The 21,047-nt window shown below is 42.9% G+C and overlaps 1 protein-coding gene across 1 annotated transcript in view; it reads right to left on the bottom strand.

Moving 5' to 3' along the window:
* The window catches only part of TBCD (tubulin folding cofactor D), a 477,889-nt gene extending 465,079 nt beyond the window's left edge, over positions 1-12,810 (bottom strand). The window contains exons 1-3 of the mRNA XM_030208042.1: positions 12,716-12,810; positions 9,024-9,249; positions 1,551-1,601 (exon numbers count right to left, since the gene is read on the bottom strand). Of these exons, the coding sequence (XP_030063902.1) occupies positions 1,551-1,601; positions 9,024-9,216 (244 nt within the window). The 5' untranslated portion in view covers positions 9,217-9,249; positions 12,716-12,810. The remainder of the gene's footprint in view (positions 1-1,550; positions 1,602-9,023; positions 9,250-12,715) is intronic.
* Positions 12,811-21,047: the final 8,237 nt, after the last annotated feature.

Here is a 21,047-nt window from a genome sequence, read left to right as displayed (position 1 = left end):
AGAAAAAAAAAAAAAAGGGAAAGAGAAGAGGATGGGCAGTAAAGAAGAACAACGGGAGCGGGAGGGCAGGGGAGAAACGACAGCATGGATGCGAAGGGGGAGGGCAAGGATGCGAAGGGGGGGGGAGAAGAGGGCGGGCCAGGCTGGGACATGGGAGAGAGAGGAGCATGGATGCGAGGGGGGGTCATGGAAGGGAGAGAGGGGACTTGCAGGAAAAGAATGAATGGAGGCGACAGAGGAGCATGGATGGACATGGATTGGGAGGGCAGGCCTCAGGGAGAGAGGGGAATTGCTGAAAAGGGATGAATGGAGGGGGCAGGTGACAGAGGAGCATGGAAGGGCATGGATTGGGAGGGCAGGGCTCAGGGAGAGGGGAATTGCTGGATAGGGATGAATGGAGGGGACAGATGGGCATGGATGGATATGGATTGCACAGCAGGGCTCAGGGAGAGAGGGGAATTGCTGGATAGGGATGAATGGAGGGGGCAAGTGACAGAGGAGCATGGATGGCCATGTATTGGGAGAGCAGGGCTCAGGGAGAGGGGAATTGCTGGATAGGGATGAATGGAGGGGACAGATGGGCATGGATGGATATGGATTGCAGGGCAGGGCTCAGGGAGAGAGGGGAAATGCTGGATAGGGATGAATGGAGGGGGCAGGTGACAGAGGAGCATGGATGGATATGGATTGCAGGGCAGAGCTCAGGGAGAGAGGGGAATTGCTGGATAGGGATGAATGGAGGGGGCAGGTGACAGAGGAGCATGGATGGGCATGGATTGGGAGGGCAGGGCTCAGGGAGAGAGGGGAATTGCTGGATAGGGATGAACGGAGGGGACAGATGGGCATGGATGGATATGGATTGCAGGGCAGGGAGAAAGGGGAATTGCTGGATAGGGATGAATGGAGGGGACAGGTGACAGAGGAGCATGGATGGCCATGGATTGGGAGGGCAGGGCTCAGGGAAAGAGGGGAATTGCTGGAAAAAGATGAATGGAGGGGGCAGGGGACAGATGGGCATGGATTGGGAGGGCACGGCTCACACACACACTCTCACAAACACACTCACACCCAGACTCACTCTCTCTCTCACGCACACACACTCACACTTTCACTCTGACTCTCAAACAGTCACTCTCACATACACTCTCCCAAACATACACACTCCGAGGAAAACCTTGCTAGCGCCCGTTTCATTTGTGTCAGAAACGGGCCTTTTTTACTAGTTCCTAGATATTCTCCATCCTAGAACATTTTTACATATGTATAATTTTTGAAACAAAAAAGTAAAGAATATTTTTATTTATTTTAACTGTCAACATAATGCCAAAAAAAAAAAAATCTTTACCAGTACTGTTGCTATAAAAGTTTGAGGAGGAATTAAGCAGAATACACAGCCCAGTCTGCTAAATGCTAATGTTACAATGGTTCAAACAGTTTTTAAGCTTAAAATATAGACAAAGTAGTCCCATATTCCAATTCCATGTTTGTTTGTTTCTTCCTACCATTCTCTCCCTGCCCCATACTAAGACCTTCAAAAAGATTGCTCATACCTAGATGGGGGTCCAAAAGATGAGGCTGATCCTGGTATCTATCCATTATACCTGAAAGAAACAGAAATAACCAATGTAAATCATTAAAAAAATAACTCAAATCTCACTGCACTTCCAAGCACTTCCACATAATGGCCACAGAGCAGGGGTGTCCAACCTTGGCCCTTGCCAGGTCGGGTTTTCAAGATTTCTCCCAATGAATATGCACAAGATCTATTTGCATACGAAGGAGGCAGTGCATGCAAATAGATCTTGTGCATATTCATTGGGGAAATCCTGAAACCCCAACTGGATTGCAGCCCTCGAGGACAAAGGCTGGACAACCCTGCCATGCAGCCTTTTGTCCCCTCTGCTATCTCAACAATGCTTACCTCCTGAAAGGTTTGTGGGAGCTGATGAAAAGAGCTAGGAGGAACTCTGTAACTAATACTGTGAGCTACTACATGCTCAAGATGCCCAAAACAGTCAAGCTCCCTACTTTAGGTCTTCTGTTTCAAAGGACACTCACTAAAGTAGGGAACAGCATTGCTAAAAAAGAACAGTCATCCTCTCAATTCTTTTCAAAAAGACCAAGCATGCCTTGCAACCTCAAAATTATTATTTAATTTGTGAGCTTATAAATAGCATTCTTGAGAGTTTGTAAAGTTCAAAATTCAGCACAAGACCTTCCGAAGGTCCACTTCCTATTTACAATCTGATGGCTACAAATGCACCACTAATTCCAGACTTGTTCCAATGCTCCAGTCTAACAGAAAAATACTTTCAAGGCAGAATGCATCAGTCACAAAAGCTTCAATTTGCTTCATTTCAGAAGACAGAACTTACACCAAAGCATTGAAGTAATACGAGGCAGTGAGGTCACAGATAAACAAGAACAGCCTATTAGCAATCCTTGTAGCTCTATACGAATTAGAACCACAGATTTCCATGCTTTGCTGAAGCCCTGAGATGCGTCTCTTGGTGAAGGACGTTCATGCTGAAGCTTACAGATTTCTGATGGGGGACAAGAAAATATGCTGTTTCTTTTTGGCAGCACAAAATATTTGGGAGAATGAAATCCCAGGTGCCAGGGTGCAATTTCTGATGAACATAAGAGTAGCCATACTGGGTCAGACCAATGGTCCATCTAGCCCAGTATCCTGTTTTCCAAACAGTGTCCAAGCCAGGTCACAAGCACCTGGCAGAAACCCAAATCATGGCAACACTCTGTACTACAAATCCCAGGAAATGCAGTTGCTTCCCATGTCTGTCTCAATAGCAGACTATGGACTTTCCTCCAGGAATTTGTCCAAACCTTTTTTTAAACCCAGATGCGCTAACCACTGTTACCACATCCTCTGGCAAAGAGTTCTAGAGCTTAACTACTCGTTGAGTGAAAAAATATTTCCTCCTATTTGTTTTAAAAGTACTTCTATGTAACTTCCTCAAGTGTCCCCCAGTCTTCATACTTTTAGAATGAGTAAAAAATAGTTTTACTTCTACTAGTTTTACACCAGTCAGGATTTTATAGACCTCAATCAAATCTCCCCTCGTCCGTCTCTTTTCCAAGCTGAAGAGCCTTACAGGCTTATTTTCAAAAGAGAAGGACGCCCATCTTTCGACACAAATCGGAAGATGGGCATCCTTCTCCCAGGGTCGCCCAAATCGGCATAATCAAAAGCCGATTTTGAGCGTCCCCAACTGCTTTCCATCACAAGGACGGCCAAAGTTCATGAGGGCGTGTTGGAGGCGTAGCGAAGGCGGGACTTGGGCGTGCCTAACATATGGGCGTCCTTGACCCATAATGGAAAACAAAAGGCACTCCTGACGAGCACTTGGACAACTTTACTTGGTCTTGTTTTTCTTATGACCAAGCTACAAAAAGGTGCCCGAACTGACCACCGGAGAGAATCGGGGATCACTTCCCCTTACTCCCCCAGTGGTCACTAACCCCCTCCCACCCTCAAAACACATCTTTCAAAATATTTTGTGTCAGCCTCAAATGTCATACTCAGGTCCATCACAGCAGTATGCAGGTCTCTGGAGCAGTTTTAGTGGGTACTGTAGTGCATTTCAGAAAGGCGGACCCAGGCCCATCCCCCCCCCCCTCCTGTTACACTTGTGGTGGTAAATGTGAGCACTCCAAAACCCACCACAAACCCATTGTACCCACATCTAGGTGCCCCCCTTCACCCCTTAAGGCTATAGTAGTGGTGTACAGTTGTGGGTAGTGGGTTTGGGGATGGTTTGCGGGGCTCAGCACACAAGGTAAAGGAGCTATGTACCTGGGAGCAATTTATGAAGTCCATTGCAGTGCCCCCTAGGGTGCCTGGTTGGTGTCCTGGCATGTCAGGGGGAACAGTGCACTACGAATGCTGGCTCCTCCCATGACCAAAGGCTGCTTAACAGAGTCAAGGAGAGATGAGGCAGAAGACAGACCCAGCTGCCCTGCAGAGAAGCAATCAAGGCCACACTGGTTACAACCCGCACACACACGGAGACCACAAACAAAAGGAGAGCAAGCAAAACTCCTCAAAATACACACTGTGCAACGAGCACAGACAGAGAAAGAGAACCAGAGCTCAGCTGACAGGAATTAACGCTAGCGCGTACGCTGCAGGGAAAGGTAAATTTAAATAGGTCTGACTTCTGAAGTCTGCTGCTTCAGACGAAAGCTCAATCCCTGACAGGCCAATCAGAAGCGAGTCCCAGTCATTCCCCTGCCTGTCTCAGTAGAATCATAACAGGAGGGGTAGGAGGGGAGGGGTGGTGGGGATATTAATGGTGTTAATATTTAGGGTAAGGAACTATAAGAGACCAGGTTCCTCGCTCCTTGTTCAGTTCATTCGACAGTTTAATGGAAGTTCTTGGTGGGGGGGGGGAGGGTATTTAGCTAGGGGTAGGTGAGAGAGGAGCTAAGTATTTCATTGTCTAGTAAATGGAATGCGGTCACTTTCATTTAATGCATCTGTTTATCTGAGTTTTCTATCAGGAATTAGCATTTAGTTAATAAGGGGAAGGGGCTAGGGAGAAGGAGGAAGGGGGAAAACTGTTAAAGGTTTGATGACGTATCTTCTTTTGTATTTCTTATGTATGATCTGCCAATTGAAACTATGGTTACCCAGTTTCTGGATGTATTTCTTTTAATATGTCATCAATAAAAATGTACCGTAAACACTTCTTGAAAATATTTGTAGAAACCTTTCTTTGGTGACTTTGTAATTAATTGAGGAAAATTCAACAAACACAAGTTCAGTTGTTTTTATAATTTTCAAAGTTGTCCAATTTTCTCTGAAACAGAAGACAGTCTTGCATTAAAGTACTTTGAGCTTGTTGTTGAACTTGGTCTGTCATCTCTTTAAACTCCCCCTCATGGGTTTTCAAAGCATCTTCTACATTTTGAATCCTGACTGCATTTTCACCTAAAGTAAGCAAAGACAAGGCACATACCTTGTGTATGGAACCCAGAGAACTCCAAAAAGAGTCTAAAGTCACCTCTACAGGCTTAACCAGGGAAGCAACGACAATGTGTTTCCCTGACATCCTCCTAGGACAGCCTCTGTCTGGCTACCAGATGGTAACAACCCCAAAGTAGAGGGCAGCCCCAGCCCTCCAACTAAAGTTGCCTACAGTTGAGTTGTTGCTGCTGTTTACATCTCAGGGGTTGCCATAGGTCGAGGAACAGAAGGATTAGTAGGGCCAGCTGGGCTCAGCATTGCATCGCTCTCCAGCGCAGGGATCTTCCTCATGCCCTGACAGCGGAAACGCCCAATGCAACATTCTGGCGCACAAACTGCAAAATCTCCGTCTGTGGAGGAGCAGATAAGCTGGAGGGTGCCGGAGCTTTCCCTTATGCTTAGGCATGAAAGAAAGAGGTAAGGTGCTCTTAAACGCACAAAAATAAAAATCAGGACAGCGTTTAGTTTGAAGCATCCTTGCCGGCTGCCATCTTGCCTCTAAAAATTGTGTATTTATCTTTTTGAAGGCACAATCTCCAAAAATGTACACAGTACTTTAAATGAAGTCTCACCAGAGACTTATACAAAGGCATCACCACCTTCTTCCTGCTGGCCATTCTTCTCCCTATGTACCCAAGCATCCTTTTGGCTTCTTCCATATCCTTTTCTATCTGTTTGGCCACCACATACGATCATCCCCAAGTCCTGCTCTTCCTTTGTGCACAGTACTCTACCCCTATGATATACCTATCCCTCAGGTTTTGCTGCCCAAATACATGACCCTGCATTCTTTAGCATTAAATCTTAGCTGCCAGTTACTGGACCATTCAAGAATCGTTATATCCCTCCTCCTGCTATTCACACCATCAGGGGGTACCTGACCTCTTAAAGTTTAGTATCATCTGCAAAGAGGCAAACCCTGCCAACACCCCTTCTGCAATATCACTCACAAGGATGTTAAAAAGAGTTGGCCCAAGAACCAATCACTACAGCACACCAGCAGTAATATCCTTCTCCTTGGTGTGAACTTCTTTTATCATTATTCTGTCTCCTTCCACTTAACCAGTTTTTAATCCAGTCACACATAACACAGTTTTTAAATTATTACTTCATTTATTTAAGAAACAAAAGTTAGTCACGCCCATATGAAAACGTAACTGCCCCCTAAACTTAATAACTGGTTGTACTAACTTTAGCAGCAATAACTGCAGCCAAACCACTTCCTATAATTTGATAGCAGTCTTTCACATCACTGTTGAAGAATCTTAGCCCACTCTTTGCAGAACCACTTTAATTCAAACACATTAATAGGTTTTTGTGCATGAATTGCTTGTTTCAGGTCTTGGCACAGCATCTCTATTGGTTTCAGGTCAGAGCTTTGATTAGGCCAATCCAAAACTCCTCCTCAGCCAGATGTAGACTTGCTTTTGTGTTCTGGATCATTGTCTCGCTTCATAACCCAATTATGCTTCAGTTTCACTCAAGTACAGATGAACAGACATTGATTGTCAATAATGCAAGTTCTCCAGGTCATGAAGCTGCAAGGCATCCCACACTATCACACCTGACTGTAGGTATGATGTTCTTACTGTGGAATGTTGTATTTGCTTAAGCCAGACATAATCTTCTTAGGCTGCAAGGCCCATATCCTGAAAAAACTTCAGACTGCCCAAAATACAGCAGCGAGACTCATTTTCGGCAAATCACGTTTTGAGTACGCAACTCCTCTTCGTGCAAAACTTCACTGGCTCCCTATCAAAGAACGAATCAACTTCAAGATCCACACATTAATCCACAAGATTATCCACGGTGAATCTCCGGACTATATGCTTAATCTGATTGACCTTTCTACCAGAAACATGTCTGAATCTTCGCAAAATTACCTCAATCTGCATTACCCCAATTGCAAAGGAATCAAATACAAAACCTATTATGGATCCAACTTCTCCTTCCTAGGCAGCCAACTCTGGAATGCCCTCCCCAGACCTATCCGATCAATTTGTGACTATTTGCCCTTCTGGAAAGCACTGAAGACCCATTTATTTAAGCAAGCCTATCCTAATGACCCAGACTAATCTTATAAACCCATCTACCTAATGACACTGACCTAGACTGTATCTCCTACCTTACTCCCTTCTCCATTGCCTATCTCTACCTACTCATCTCTTCTGTCATTCTAGTATACTTAACCTTTACTTTCTCCAACAATATTCTGCATTCCCTATTACTATGTAAGCCGCATTGAACCTGCTTTGAGTGGGAAAGCGCGGGATACAAATATAATAAGTAAATAAATAAAATAATGAAACTTGTTTTGTCCAGGAGTTCCACTTTTGACTCTGTCCATAGAACATTATCCCAAAAGGTTTAGGGATCATCCAGATACATTTTTGCAAATGTGAGATGAGCACTGATGTTATGCTTGGATAGCAATGGTCTCTGCCTTGCTATTCTCCCATTTTTGCCCAGTCTCTTTCTTTATTATGGAGCCATGAATACCGACTCAGGCTAGAGAGGCCTGAAGTTTGTTGGATGTTCTTCTGGAACGTTTTATTTTGGGGGTTTTTTTTATTTTGCTTACACCTTTTTCAGTAGTACCTCAAGGTGAGTTACATGCAGGTACACTCTGTATTTCTCTGTCCCTGGAGGGGCTCACAATCTAATTTTGTACCTGAGCCAATGGAGGTTAAGTGACTTGCCCAAGTCCACAAGGAGCAGCAGTAGGATTTGAACCAGGCACCTCTGGATGTCAAGACTGGTGCTGTAACCACTAGGCTACTCCTCTACTGCTCCACTTTGCGACTTTGGGCTCAAAAGTATGCTCAACAGAGAGAATATGTCCTGATAGATTCATCCTTTAAAGGGATAATTTGTAGTAGTACATATGGTTGCAAAGTACATGATTATGCGCAAACGTCAAAGCTCATTTTCAATCCAGCTGATTTCCCTTTGACAAATAACCATGTACTTTGCACCACCCACACGTGAATGGCCAATTGGAAAGTAAAACAGCGTGTGTCCCTCTAAAAATACGTGTGTATGCATGCTGTTTATTTTCTCAAAATTAAATACATCCCAAGGAACACCTGTTTTTAGCACAGATAAAAAGCATGCATGTTAGACAATACAATAACAGTTACTTATATTCTATCAGCGGCTCAATGCAGATTCACAAATGAAAGAAACAAGCTATTTCTGAGAAACACAAAAACAACATCGCAATTAAGTGTTACAGGGCAGATCATAAATCCTCATAATAAAATAGGAAAACCTGAACATACTTTTAGCCTTACATGGGAAAAGCTTTCTAACTAGGCAATCCACATAGGAATATACCCATTTACCCAGTTCTGTTCCTTTGAAAATTGTCCTTTTCCGGGCAGATAAATTACTGCATCTGAAACAGCTTATCCAGGCAGAGTTAAGCTTCTGATGTGCTTCATACAGAACTGGAACTCTGTCAAAAGGAAAAAGTCATCCACGGAATCTTAGAGGAGATTGGGTGGCAACGCCGGTAATTGGGAAGCAAAACCAGTGCTGGGCAGACTTCTACAGTCTACGCCCTGATCGTAACTGAATAGATATTGATGGGCTGGAGTGTAAATTTTAAGGGGCTTCGATGTTAGCTTCAGAACTTGTAGTACAAGTATAGTGCTGGGCAGACTTCTACGGTCTGTTCCCTGAAAATGGCAAGGACAAATCAAACTTGGGTATTCATATAAAGTTATCACATACCATGTAAAATGGGCAGACTGGATGGAACATTCAGGTCTTTATCTGCCATCATTTACTATACTATGCCATTCTTAAGTGTACTGTTAAGGATCTGCTGAATAGTTTATTCCACTCTCTTTATCCACATTTGATTAAGGATTGATGCTCTAACAGAATTAAGCTTCAAGGATATCTTCTATCTCAAAACAAATGTTTCCATCTCCTCCAGCCCCACACATTGTCAGTGCAATATAATATACAGATATTAGTATTTTTGTTTCAAAAAACATTGACAGAGTAAAATAGAACCCAAAGCACTTACAAATAAACTTTTCAATTGCCTTCTCTCTGCTTACTTGGTCCCAATACACATCTCTCAGACTATCAATCAAGTTCTTTGTTTCCCGATTCTCTGAGAATGTTTCCAGGTTATTACCCTTCATAACCAAATCACACTCAGTGAAGCCTCCCTCCTCTGGTTCCAAGGCCTCATCATTCAGATCTTCCATAGCCATGTCTCTTCTTCAAGTGCAACAGTTGAAGCTTCCCTGAAAGAGTAAGGACAGAAAATCACTTATTCTACCACAAGTTCTGAAGTTAATTGAAGCTTTCCAGAATCCTGAGCAAACCAATTCTCATCCAAATACCATAGTACTTTAAGAAAAATCACATAGAAATTAAGGAATGCAACTCAAGGGGCTCTGTAGACTAGAAACACACAGATAGTAACTCAAAAACCAAGCCCCTAATGATCTACCCATACAAACACAAAAATCAGAAACATGACTACTGCACAAGAATGGTGAGGTCTTTCTAGTAACTTCGTCAAGATAACCTTTACACAATTATACAACTGAATATATGCACTAAGTAAAACTAGGGCCTCTTATCAAGCCACGCTAGCGTCTCCCGGTGCAGTAATACCAACAAAGCCCATTCACTTTGTATGGGCTCCATCGGCATTACCATGCGGGAACTGCTTGTGCGGCTTGATAAGAGAGGCCCTTAGTGGGTGTAGGTGACAGGAATGTATTTTCTTATAACAGTTCAATAAACTTGTGATATAGGTAGAAAAACTAGCTGATATTGGTCTGCATAAAGCACATTTTGTAATATATAAGCCACAGTACAGTACAGAAAAGTATATACCATTTTTTTTCATCATAACTTTGAGAAATTTAAAAGATATGTTCTAGGATTTTTGGCAGGTTAAGTTCTTTAAACTACTGTATTTAGAAACTGGGCCTACATAAGTCATCCCACACCTGATTTATGCGGCTGCTTTATCTTGAGAAATAATATTGATGCTATAATTTCAATGTTTGTTTTTTTAACACAAAATAGCTGGCAAAATGATAAGACCAATAAAAGCAAGTTTAGTCTAATTAATAAATCGGATGACATGGTTAAATTTAATTACTGAGTTAAGAATAGTTTATGTAATCCACATGCAAAAAATAGTAATTATATAAATGGTGCTCCAAGATAGGCACACAATTCAGCAAGCGATTAAAGAATATAGTCCCTTGAGTGCCTAATTGACTCAACTAGTTCTGAACTGATGATAACTATCAATAATTCACCTTAAGAAGTCTTGATTGGCACTAATTAGGAATTACGTACATAACTGATCGATGCCCTTACTCCAAAGCAACCCCGCTTCTACTCAAACTACACTGGCTACCTATAAGTTCACGTATTACTTTCAAATTATGTGCATTCACCCACCAAAATAATTTATGGCTCGTCCCCATCTTACATGCAGAATCTTATAGAGCTATTAAAACGCAATGCTAAAATATCATCCAGAGACCTTCTTGTATTACACTTCCCTCAATGTAATAAAATCAAATATAAAACTATCCACAATGCTGGCTTTTCATAGCAAAGTACAACCAGATTGAACTTTTTGCCCAAACAACTCTGTCAAACTGAAGATTATCTCATATTTTCTAAACTATTGAAGCCGCATTTGATAAGATCGACCTCTAACAATAGAAATAACTAACCCTCTAACTAAACTGCAATAACAACTCTGTCCATATTCACACTCTATCACATGTATTACAAACATGATATATGATCAGGATTTCATATTATGTTATTAATTTTATATATACACGCATACACACTTTTGTACTATGTAATCAGAATGCCCTGTCAGTACTTTTGTTATATTGTGAGCCAAATTGAACTTGAATCCTATTTGAGATAATGTTGGATATAAATGTCATAAATAAATCATTTCTATAGTGTGCATCTCCTAAGGAGATGTGGCCATGGGAGGGGCAATGGCAGATCAGGGGTGTGCCCAACATTTAGGTGCTTTTTTTTTTATACTTGCATTTATGCACTTAAATGCCATTAGGTAAGTGCAAAAAATGCGGACATAAGCTAGTAATCTATAACAGCAGTTCCACGAGGAAGTGCCATTACAGAATTTGGGCTTAGCGCTCTGTTTCTCGGTGCCTATCTTTAGGCGCCATTTACTAAATCTACCACTGTGTATATTTTCAACAAGCAGAAATACACAGCTTACTTATGGAAGAGGATCCGCCACAGTCATCACATACCAGGAAAAAGCCTCCAATTTATGTATATTAATGGTGAACCACAAAAATAATTTGTGATGTATTAATAGGTCAAATGCTTAACATCTGTAATGACTTTACTGACTGTGTCTAATTTGGGGCCATACTCTTAAGATATGGATATACTGGGGAAAAAAATCTAGACGAAATAACAAATGCCTTATGAAGTGAACTGAGTTTAGCTCACAGAAAACTAAATAAATAAAGTTATTTCAAACATTAGTACACACAGAGAACAGCAAGCCAGCAAGGTCAAAAAATTGTCCTCATCAGCACCAGAGACGGAAAATACAGTGCAAAAAGTAAATAACTTCTTTATCAAAACCCAAATTCATGATCTAATCAAGGAAAGCACATGCGATTAGGTTTGGTTTTGCTTATGATGTAAATTACAACCCACTCCAATTTTATTCAGCTAGTATGTCACTGAAATTCCTAACATATAGGCCAAAACGTAGATGCCGGGAAAAATTCAAACTGAACGCTATTCTATAAAGGGTGCTCCAGGCTGAATGCTCTTTAAAGAATAAAGCTTTGCGCATATACCAGCACCCAACTTTGGGAGCGAAGACTTACACCAACTGAAACCTGGTGTAAATACTGCAACACTGCATGTAATTCTATGAAAAACCCCTGACCTGCCCATACCCCTCCATAGCCACATCCCCTTTTGCATGTGCAAGGATTTGGGTATAGTAGACCTTTACAAAATTGCACACAGTGTGCAAATCCAAATTTAAAACCATTAACGTCAATAATCAATTGTTAGCAGCCAATTATTGACCATTAACAGCTCTTTGTTTGCAGATTTCAGGATAGCATGCAATTTTAGGCACCATATATAGAGTCAACGGGCCCATATTGATGTTGATGGAAAACTAAGTACCAGAATTATAAAATTTCAGCTTCCACTGATATACTGCCATTCAATATCCCAGAGGTTTACAATTCAGGCATAACAATATCACAGACATACGAACAAAATGAGAAAAACTGTTTTTTATTTTTATTGTCAACATTTTCATTTGGCTAGATTTCTTTTTTAAGATCATTGCAGATCAAGGTGATTTGGCCCATTCAGGTTCCTCTACCTACACTATTCACTTCTGGTTACTATGGACCCCGATGCATCACTGGGGATCTCCCATCTCTGTTCAAGTGTTCATACAGGGATAAACACCTACAAATTCACAGGCACACGCATTCGGCTGTGCTCACACGCCGAGCACCCCACCTCACACGCATTCGGCTGTACTCACACTCCAAACAGCCCTCCACCTCACAGGCATTCGGGGACCGGCTTCCCCTCCCCATGACCTGCTATCTCTCCATGTTCCACTTCCACTCTCCTCCTTGTCCGAGCCGTGGCACCTCTCCCTCAAACACCCCCCCCCCCCCCCCCCCCCGGTCAAACTCATCATACCTTAGGTCGCCCACTAACAATCCCACAGCTTTCCTTCTCCGGTGCCCCGTCCCCTATTATACAAACACAACTTCTCTCTCCCTCTGCATCCCGCCTTGCCGGAAACAGGAAGTTACATCAGAGAGAAGAGCGCAGCAGCAGCATGTTCGAAAAAAAAAAAAAAAAACTGGAATCGGTTGTCAAGGCAACATCGAGTAGCAGTGCGCCGTAACTTGCATTGCAAGGCTACGCCACTTTACAATGGGGGAATGCTCTGTGAAGATGCGCTTTTGTACTAGCCATAGTCAGGAGACGATGAGCGTGTGTCTTTCCTTCATGTTCAACTCTGAAGCGCTGCGTAAGCTGCGTACTCTGGTAGCGCTATAGTAGTAGTGTCATGAGGAATCTGCATAAAAGCCGCTATCTATTGCGCCAAACTACGTTTTGGGACTGCTTGAGGCACACGCCGTTTCCGTAGAGAAAGAAATAACTGAATACCACCCAGCGCTTGAATCCAGGAAGGTTGAAGAAAACAGGAGACAGACGGGGTGTAGCCAATAGGCGGAGCTTTAGTTCATCCAAAACAAGAGCACACGCTATTGAAATTTGAAAACAAGAGCAAAACATTAAAAATAAATGGGTGGTCCATCTCTAAAAAGACTAAAGCTGTTCCAGTTGGGCAGGCAGTAACTTCAAAGGTGGAGGACAAAAGATTGTGTTTTGTTTTTTACTTATTTGAAAGCTTCCACTATCTACTACTACTACTACTACTTAACATTTCTAGAGCGCTACTAGGGTTACGCAGCGCTGTACAATTTAACAAAGAGAGACAGTCCCTGCTCAAAGAGCTTACAATCTAATAGACAAGTGAACGGTCGGTCCGATAGGGGCAGTCAAATTGGGGCAGTCTGGATTCACTGAACGGTAAGGGTTAGGTGCCGAACGCAGCATTGAAGAGGTGGGCTTTAAGCAAAGACTTGAAGACGGGCAGGGAGGGGGCTTGGCGTAAGGGTTCAGGAAGGTTGTTCCAAGCATAGGGTGAGGCGAGGCAGAATGAGCGGAGCCTGGAGTTGGCGGTGGTGGAGAAGGGTACTGAGAGGAGGGATTTATCCTGTGAACGGAGGTTACGGGCGGGAACGTAAGGGGAAATGAGGGTAGAGAGGTAGTGAGGGGCAGCAGACTGAGTGCATTACTAAAACAGCTTAAGAAATTATTACAACTGATAGAAACAGCAATTATAATCTCTATTTTGTGCTCATTTTTCTACACTGTACAATACAGATGGTGAGATTTCAGTGAGGATTTCCTATTTCTTGATGGGTTGGTGCTATAAAGATGGAATATACTGAAATCCTCTGGCAGGGTCCCATCTTAATGGAGGTTCTATCACTCTTTTTTTTTTTTTTTTTAAACCCTTGAGCGGCATCAACTGAAGAAATAAGGTTACTCAGCACTGGTTAGTGAGAACTTGTTACAGTCCCTTCTCCACCTCTGTGGCTTATTGTGCACATGTGGAGACTGAGAGCTGGTGCTCCGAGAGGTGTGCTTCACTGTGGAAAGCATCGTGCCTGCTAGTTGGCCTTTCTACAACAGGATCTGAAGCATGGTTTAGCCGTTAAGAACATCATAATTGTCATTCTGGGCCAGACTGATAGTCCATCTAGCCCACTATCCTACTTCCAATAGTGTACAAACATTGTCACAAGTATTTGGCAGAATCTTAGAGTAGCAATATTCCATACTACCAACCCCAGGGATAAATAGTTACTTTCCCCATGTCTACCTTAATAGCACTTTATGGGTGTTTCCTCAAAGAACCTGTCCAAAACTTTTTTTAAATGCAGATATGCTAATTGCTTTTACCACATCATCCAATAATGAGTTCCAGAGCTTAACTATTCATTGCATAGAAAAAATATTTTCTCCTAATTTGTTTAAAACTATTAGCCATGTAACTTCATTGAGTGTCCTCTTGTCTTAATATTTTGAGAGTGTAAACAATCAATTCACGTTTACCTGTTCCACTCAGGATTTTGTGGACCTTTTATCATATCCTTCCCTCAGCCATCTCCTCGCCAAGCTGAAGAGCCCTAACATTTTAAGCCTTTTCTTATGAGAGGAGTTCTAGCCCCTTAATCATTTTGGTTGCCCTTTGAACCTTTTCTAATTCTGCTATATCTTTTTTTGAGATATGGAAAACAGAACTGCACACAGTACTCAAGGTAAGGTCGCACCATGGAGTGATACAAAGGCATTATAATATTCCTTGTCTTATTTTCTATTCCATTCCTAATAATTCCTAGCATTCTATTTGCTTTCCTGGCCACCACCGCACACCAGGGGCGTATCTGCGTGGGGCCACAGGGGCCTGGGCCCCCGCAGATTTCGCCCTGGCCCCCCTCCACGCCGTCAACCCTCCCCCGCTGCTTACTGGAACTGGATTCAACGAATCAGCACTGCAGCGTTACTTCCTTGAAGCACATGGCCACGGAGGAAGACGAAATATGGAGATTGCGGGTCGGACCTCGGCTGGCGGGGGTTGGGGCCCCCCGCCAGCAAAAGTAAGCAACGGGGGAGGGTTGACGGCGGGGAGGGGGTGGAGAGAGGCGGCGGGGGGGGAGGGAGGCAAAAATGTGCCCCCCCTCTCTGGCTCTGGCCCCCCCTACCGCCGGATTCCAGATACGCCCCTGCCGCACACTGAGCAAGAGCAAAGTGATGCATGTGGGAAAGAGGAACCCAAACTATAGCTACGTGATGCAAGGTACCACATTAGGAACCACCAACCAGGAAAAGGATCTAGGAGTTATCGTTGATCATACTACGTGATGCAAGGTTCCACATTAGGAATCACCAACCAGGAAAAGGATCTAGGTGTTATCATTGATCATACTTTGAAACCCTCTGCTCAGTGTGCAGCTGCAGCTAAGAAAGCAAATAGAATGTTAGGTATTATTAGGAAAGGATTGGAAAACAAAAATGAGAATGTTATAATGCCTTGTATCGCTCTGTGGTGCAACCACACTTTGAATACTATGCAATTCTGATCACCTCATCTCAAAAAAGATTTATTGGAATTAGAAAAGGTACAGAGAAGGGCGATGAAAATGATAAAGGGGATGGGATGACTTCCCTTATGAGGAAAGGCTAAAGTGGCTAGGGCTCTTCAGCTTGGAGAAAAGACGGCTAAAGGAAGATATGATAGAGGTCTATAAAATAATGAGTGAAGTGGAACGGGTAGACGCAAATCGCTTATTTACTCTTTCCAAAAATACTAGGACTAGGGGGCAAGCAATTAAGCTACAAAGTCGTGCATTTAAAACAAATGGGAGAAAATATTTCTTCACTCAATCTGGAATTCGTTGCCAGATAATGTGGTAAAAGCAGTTAGCTTAGCAACGTTTCAAAAAGGTTTGGATAATTTCCTAAAAGTCCATAAGCCATTATTAAGATGGACTTGGGGAAAATGTACTGCTTATTTCTAGGATAAGCAGCATAAAATGTATTGTACTGTTTAGGGATCTTGCCAGGTACTTGTAACCTGGATTGGCCACTGTTGGAAACAGGATACTGGGCTTGATGGGCCTTCGGTCTGTCCCAGTTTGGCAACACTTATATTCATATGTTATGTTCTTAAAGACACCTAGTTCTTTTTCTTGGGTGTTAATTCCTAAGGTAGAACCTAGCATCAAGTAACAATAATTTGGATTATTCTTCCCAAAGTGCATCAGTTTGCATTTGTCTACATTAAATGTCATCTGCCATTTGGATGTCCAGTTTTGTAAGGTCTTGCAATTCTCACAACCATCTGGTGATTTAACTATGAATAATTGTGTCATCAGTAAAGTTGATTACCTCAGTCATTATTCCTGTTTCCAGGCCATTTATAAATATGTTAAAAAGCACCAGTCCCAGTATAAATCCCTGGGGTATTCTACTGTTCACCTTCCTCCATTGAGAGAAATGGTCATTTAACACTATTCTTTATTTTCTATCTTTTTTTTATCCCATGACTTTTTAATTTTCTCAGGACTCTCAAATGAGGGGCTTTGTCAAAAGCTTTCTGAAAATCTAGATACATCAACTGGCTCACCATTACCTACACATTTGTTCATGCCTTCAAAGAAATGTAGCAAATTGGTGAGTCAAGATTTCCCTTTGCTGCTCAATCCATGTTGTTTCTATCTCCCTGAAAGTACAGAGAGTCTCTTGGAGATGGCTATATTTTGACCCAGGAATCGTATCTGTAAATTGGTTAGTTTTGCACATCAAAAGTCCAAAAAGAGTAGAGGATGACACAAATGATGATTAGCCGTGGGGATGAGGTCAGCAATTCTTTATTAGAAGTACTAGTGAATACAGACCCAACACAGCCAGTGTTTCGGTAGGCACCGCCACCAGCTTCAGGAGTCAGAAGTCTTACTCTAGAAGTACAAGCAGTATATACATATATCTCTGGTACACAATGCAAATAGAGCAAACAGAGCTATACTGTGAACTCGGTACACACAGTGCAACCAAAATGAAAATGCTGGAGATGCAGTCATAAAACATCAAACAACAATGAACCTTTATTCTTAACTGTATGTGTAGTACAATTAGGGCTTCTATTTTAAGCTATTTATGAATTATACATTTAAGGGTTTATTTTCCAGCTAATTAGCAATTCTTTGAAGGTACAAAAATTATTGTTCATATGTGTTTTCTCCTCACAAGTTCAACTGTTGCTTTTCCAGTAGAATCCAGGATGTACATTTGTGTCATTTAGGAGTCATCAGCCCAGAAAAAGCACAAAAACTGAGTTAAGGTTATAAGATGAGCCAGGAGAGGAGGTGAAAGTACTAGATGAATTGTGGGTTTCCAGTATTTATCCAATAAAGAGGAAATTCTAGAAATAGCACCAAATATTAGGCAGCCACACTGGAAGTGGTTATACGAACATGAGAACATAAGCGTTTGCCATACTGGGACAGACCAAAGATCCATCAATCCCAATATCCTGTTTCCAACAGTGCCCAATCCAGGTCACAAGTACCTGGCAAGATCCCAAAACAGTAGACTACATTTTATGGTGCTTATCCTAGAAATAAGAAGTGGATTTTCCCCAAGGCCACGTTAATAATGGCTTATTGACTTTTCTTTTAGGAAGTTATCAAAACCTTTTTTAAACCCTGCTAATCTAACTGCTTTTACAACATTCTCTGGCAACAAATGCCAGAGTTTAAATACATGTTGAGTGAAGAAATATTTTCTCAGATTTGTTTTAAAATTACTACTTTGTAGCTTCATTGCATGGCCCCTAGTCCTAGTATTTTTGGAAAGAGTAAGCATGCGATTCACGTCTACCCATTCCACTCCACTCTATCACATCTCTTCTTAGCTGTCTTTTCTCCAAGCTGACCAGCCCTAGCCACTTTAGCCTTTCCTGACAGGGAAGTCGTCACATTCCCTTTATCATTTTCGTTTCCCTTCTCTGTAACTTTCCGAATTCCACTATTTCTTTTTTTTAGATATGGTGACCAGAATTCCACACAGTACTGGAGGTACGGTCACACCATGGAGTGATATAAAGGCATTGTAACATCCTCATTTTTGTTTTCCATTCCTTTCCTAGTAATACCTAACATTCTATTTGCTTTCCTATCTGCTGCTACATACTGAGCAGAGGTTTCTCAAAGCATTACAGGCTGGATGTCAGCGCACGAAGAAGTGGCGTTCAAAGCCTCAGTCCTGACTGCTGGGGTTGCAGTGTTCCGCCCCACTTCAGGACTGCTTTGGTACATCCTGCAAGTCTGTGGATTGATCTGTGGGACACTATGAAAGGTAAATTTAGTCCTTACCTGGTAATTTTCTTTCCATTAGTCCCAAAAGATCAATCCAGAGGCCCACCCATCTGCTCATTGCTGATTTTTCGTGGTTTTTCTTCACATTAGGTTTGGTTCGGTTTTTATGTTAGTGGTTTCTTTGTTTCAGCATAAAATAATTCATCTATTTAAAAAAAAAGAGAGATGCATAATTCGCACAGAGCCGGGAATTCGGGGCATGAAGGTGGGTAAATGGGAGGTGAAGTTATTGGCATATGCAGATGACTTATTGCTTCTGGTAGAGGACCCGCAAGCATCAGTGGCCCGATTACTAGAGGAGATAGGGGAATATGGGATGTTATCGGGGTTTAGTTTAAACCTAAGAAAGTCCTTGGCGCTCCCAATGTCCCCCACCATTAGATCTAGCTGGAATGGCCCTTTTCCTTTTAAGTGGGCGGAGGAGAAGCTTAAATACCTGGGGGTAGATATCCCGGTGGATTTGTCCACGTTGTATAGAAGGAATGTGCAGCCGCTGCTGGAGGAAACTAGACGCCTCTTGGGGATATGGGGCTCTTGTCCCCTCTCCCTGACGGGGCGCATTGCCCTCTTTAACATGATGATAGCGCCAAAATGGCTATACAGATTTCAGATGCTGCCGCTGTATCTGCGGGGGAGGGAGGAGAAAACACTACATGCAGTTTTAAGGAAGTTTCTGTTGTGATAAGGAAGAGGCTATCCTACCCTGGTTAGGCCCCTAGAGGGCGCTGTTCCCCTAAAATGTCCAGGGAGAAGGGCTGGGTGAGTCACTGAAGGGAGCCAGTAAGGGGAGGTATAGCTGGAGGTCGCTAGGACCGAGGAGAATCCTGGGGATAGAAACAGGTGCAGCAGATTATGGGCTGGGTCCTGTTTGGCCATTAATCACTTAATACCCCACCGGAGTTGTGAGGGGGAGGAGAGCTAGCAGCGGAAGAAGAGGCTGGTAGCTGAAGCAGGAGGTCCCCATGTGAAGTACTGGCTGAGCCCTTTTGGACTGGTGGTGAACTGTGTGCAAAGCAAGGAAGCTGGCTGGGGTAAGAAGGCCCTAGAGTGCCAGGTATAAGAACTGTGTGTTCCCAAGAAGGAAGCTGGCTGGGGTAAGAAGGCCCTGGAGTATCAAGAATAAGAACTATGTGTTCAAGGAGGGACTGTGTGTCCAGGGACTGAGTAAAAGACTGTGTGTCTAGAACAGTGAAGAGGTACTGTGTGTCCCAGCTGAAAAGACTGTGTGTCTAGGGCAGTGAAGAGGTACTGTGTGTCCCAGAGGAAAAGACTGTGTGTCTAGGGCAGTGAAGAGGTACTGGGTGTCCCAGAGGAAAAGACTGTGTGTCTAGAACAGTGAAGAGGGACTGTGTGTCCAAGATGAAGAGACTGTGTGTCTAGAGCTGTGGGGTACAAGGAGGAACTGTGTGTCCAGGGACTGAGTTAGTACTGAGCCCAAATGCCTGTGTGAGAGGGCTCAGGGGGAAGAAATCTATGGATATTGAACTGTGCAACAAGAAATGTTTAAAATGGAAGATTGCACTGAGTAGGAAGAAATGAAATGGTTAAGCTGGAAGAACTGTTTAAGCTTGTGAAAGTGTTTTAAGCTAAAAGAAGTGTGCCCCAGAGGCTGGAATAAAGATTTGTATGAGAAAAATCCTGTTGATGAGACCTGAATATGTTTGCCTTTTTGAGAAACAGGTCACCCTGAGTAGAAAGGGGTATTAGAGTAATTTGCATAAAATCTGCATACTGAGAACCAGCTCACCCTGAGTGAAGAGGGACCTGGGATCCTGAGGTGGGAGCTTCATCATCACAATAGCCTCATCATCTTTACACTGTGGAATAACAAACGCCCCAGAATAGCGTTAAATGTGCTATGCAAACCTAAAACACATGGGGGCATGGGATTACTCAGTATCAGGTACCTTACAATTACCTGCACTATGAGATATGTGCGTGATTGGCTAGTGGGAAGCCAGCAGTTTACAAATACCCAGCTGGAAGCCTCACTGGTGCCGGGGGTGCATCTTAGTTGCTTAGTGCACACTTAAAAAATAAGACCTGCTGGACAGCAACCTTTGAACTGTTTTGTGCGATCAGCAAGAGCGTGTGGCGTTGGTTGTGTCGCAGGCAAGGCTTTGCAGCGGATGCTACTCCCTTTGTGTCACTGAGTCAGAACCCGGATTTTCCAGATGGATCATCAGCAAAACATTTTAAATCTTGGAGGATGAAGGGGATTCAATACCTTTTTCAGTTGCTAGATGAGGAAGGACAGGTCAAGCCACTTACAGTCTTACAAAGAGAATTTGGTTTGACTGCATCAGATTTCTTTGCATATGCACAGGTGAAGCACTATGCCCAATCATTGGGAGCAATAAACCTGACTGAGGATGTGCAGGAAACGATCTCAACAGCACTCACACTGGGATCGGAAAAGTTTGTGCCACTGCGATTTCACCATAGACATCTCCTGGATACAACGTAAGATATTGACTATCGCAAAGTGGCGCAAGACTGGAAGCAGGAACTAA

This window comes from Microcaecilia unicolor, chromosome 6 (genome assembly GCF_901765095.1).
Source record: "Microcaecilia unicolor chromosome 6, aMicUni1.1, whole genome shotgun sequence".
Taxonomy (NCBI): Eukaryota; Metazoa; Chordata; class Amphibia; order Gymnophiona; family Siphonopidae; genus Microcaecilia; species Microcaecilia unicolor.
Note: the sequence above shows the minus strand (reverse complement) of the source record. Positions and strands in the feature narration are given on the sequence as shown.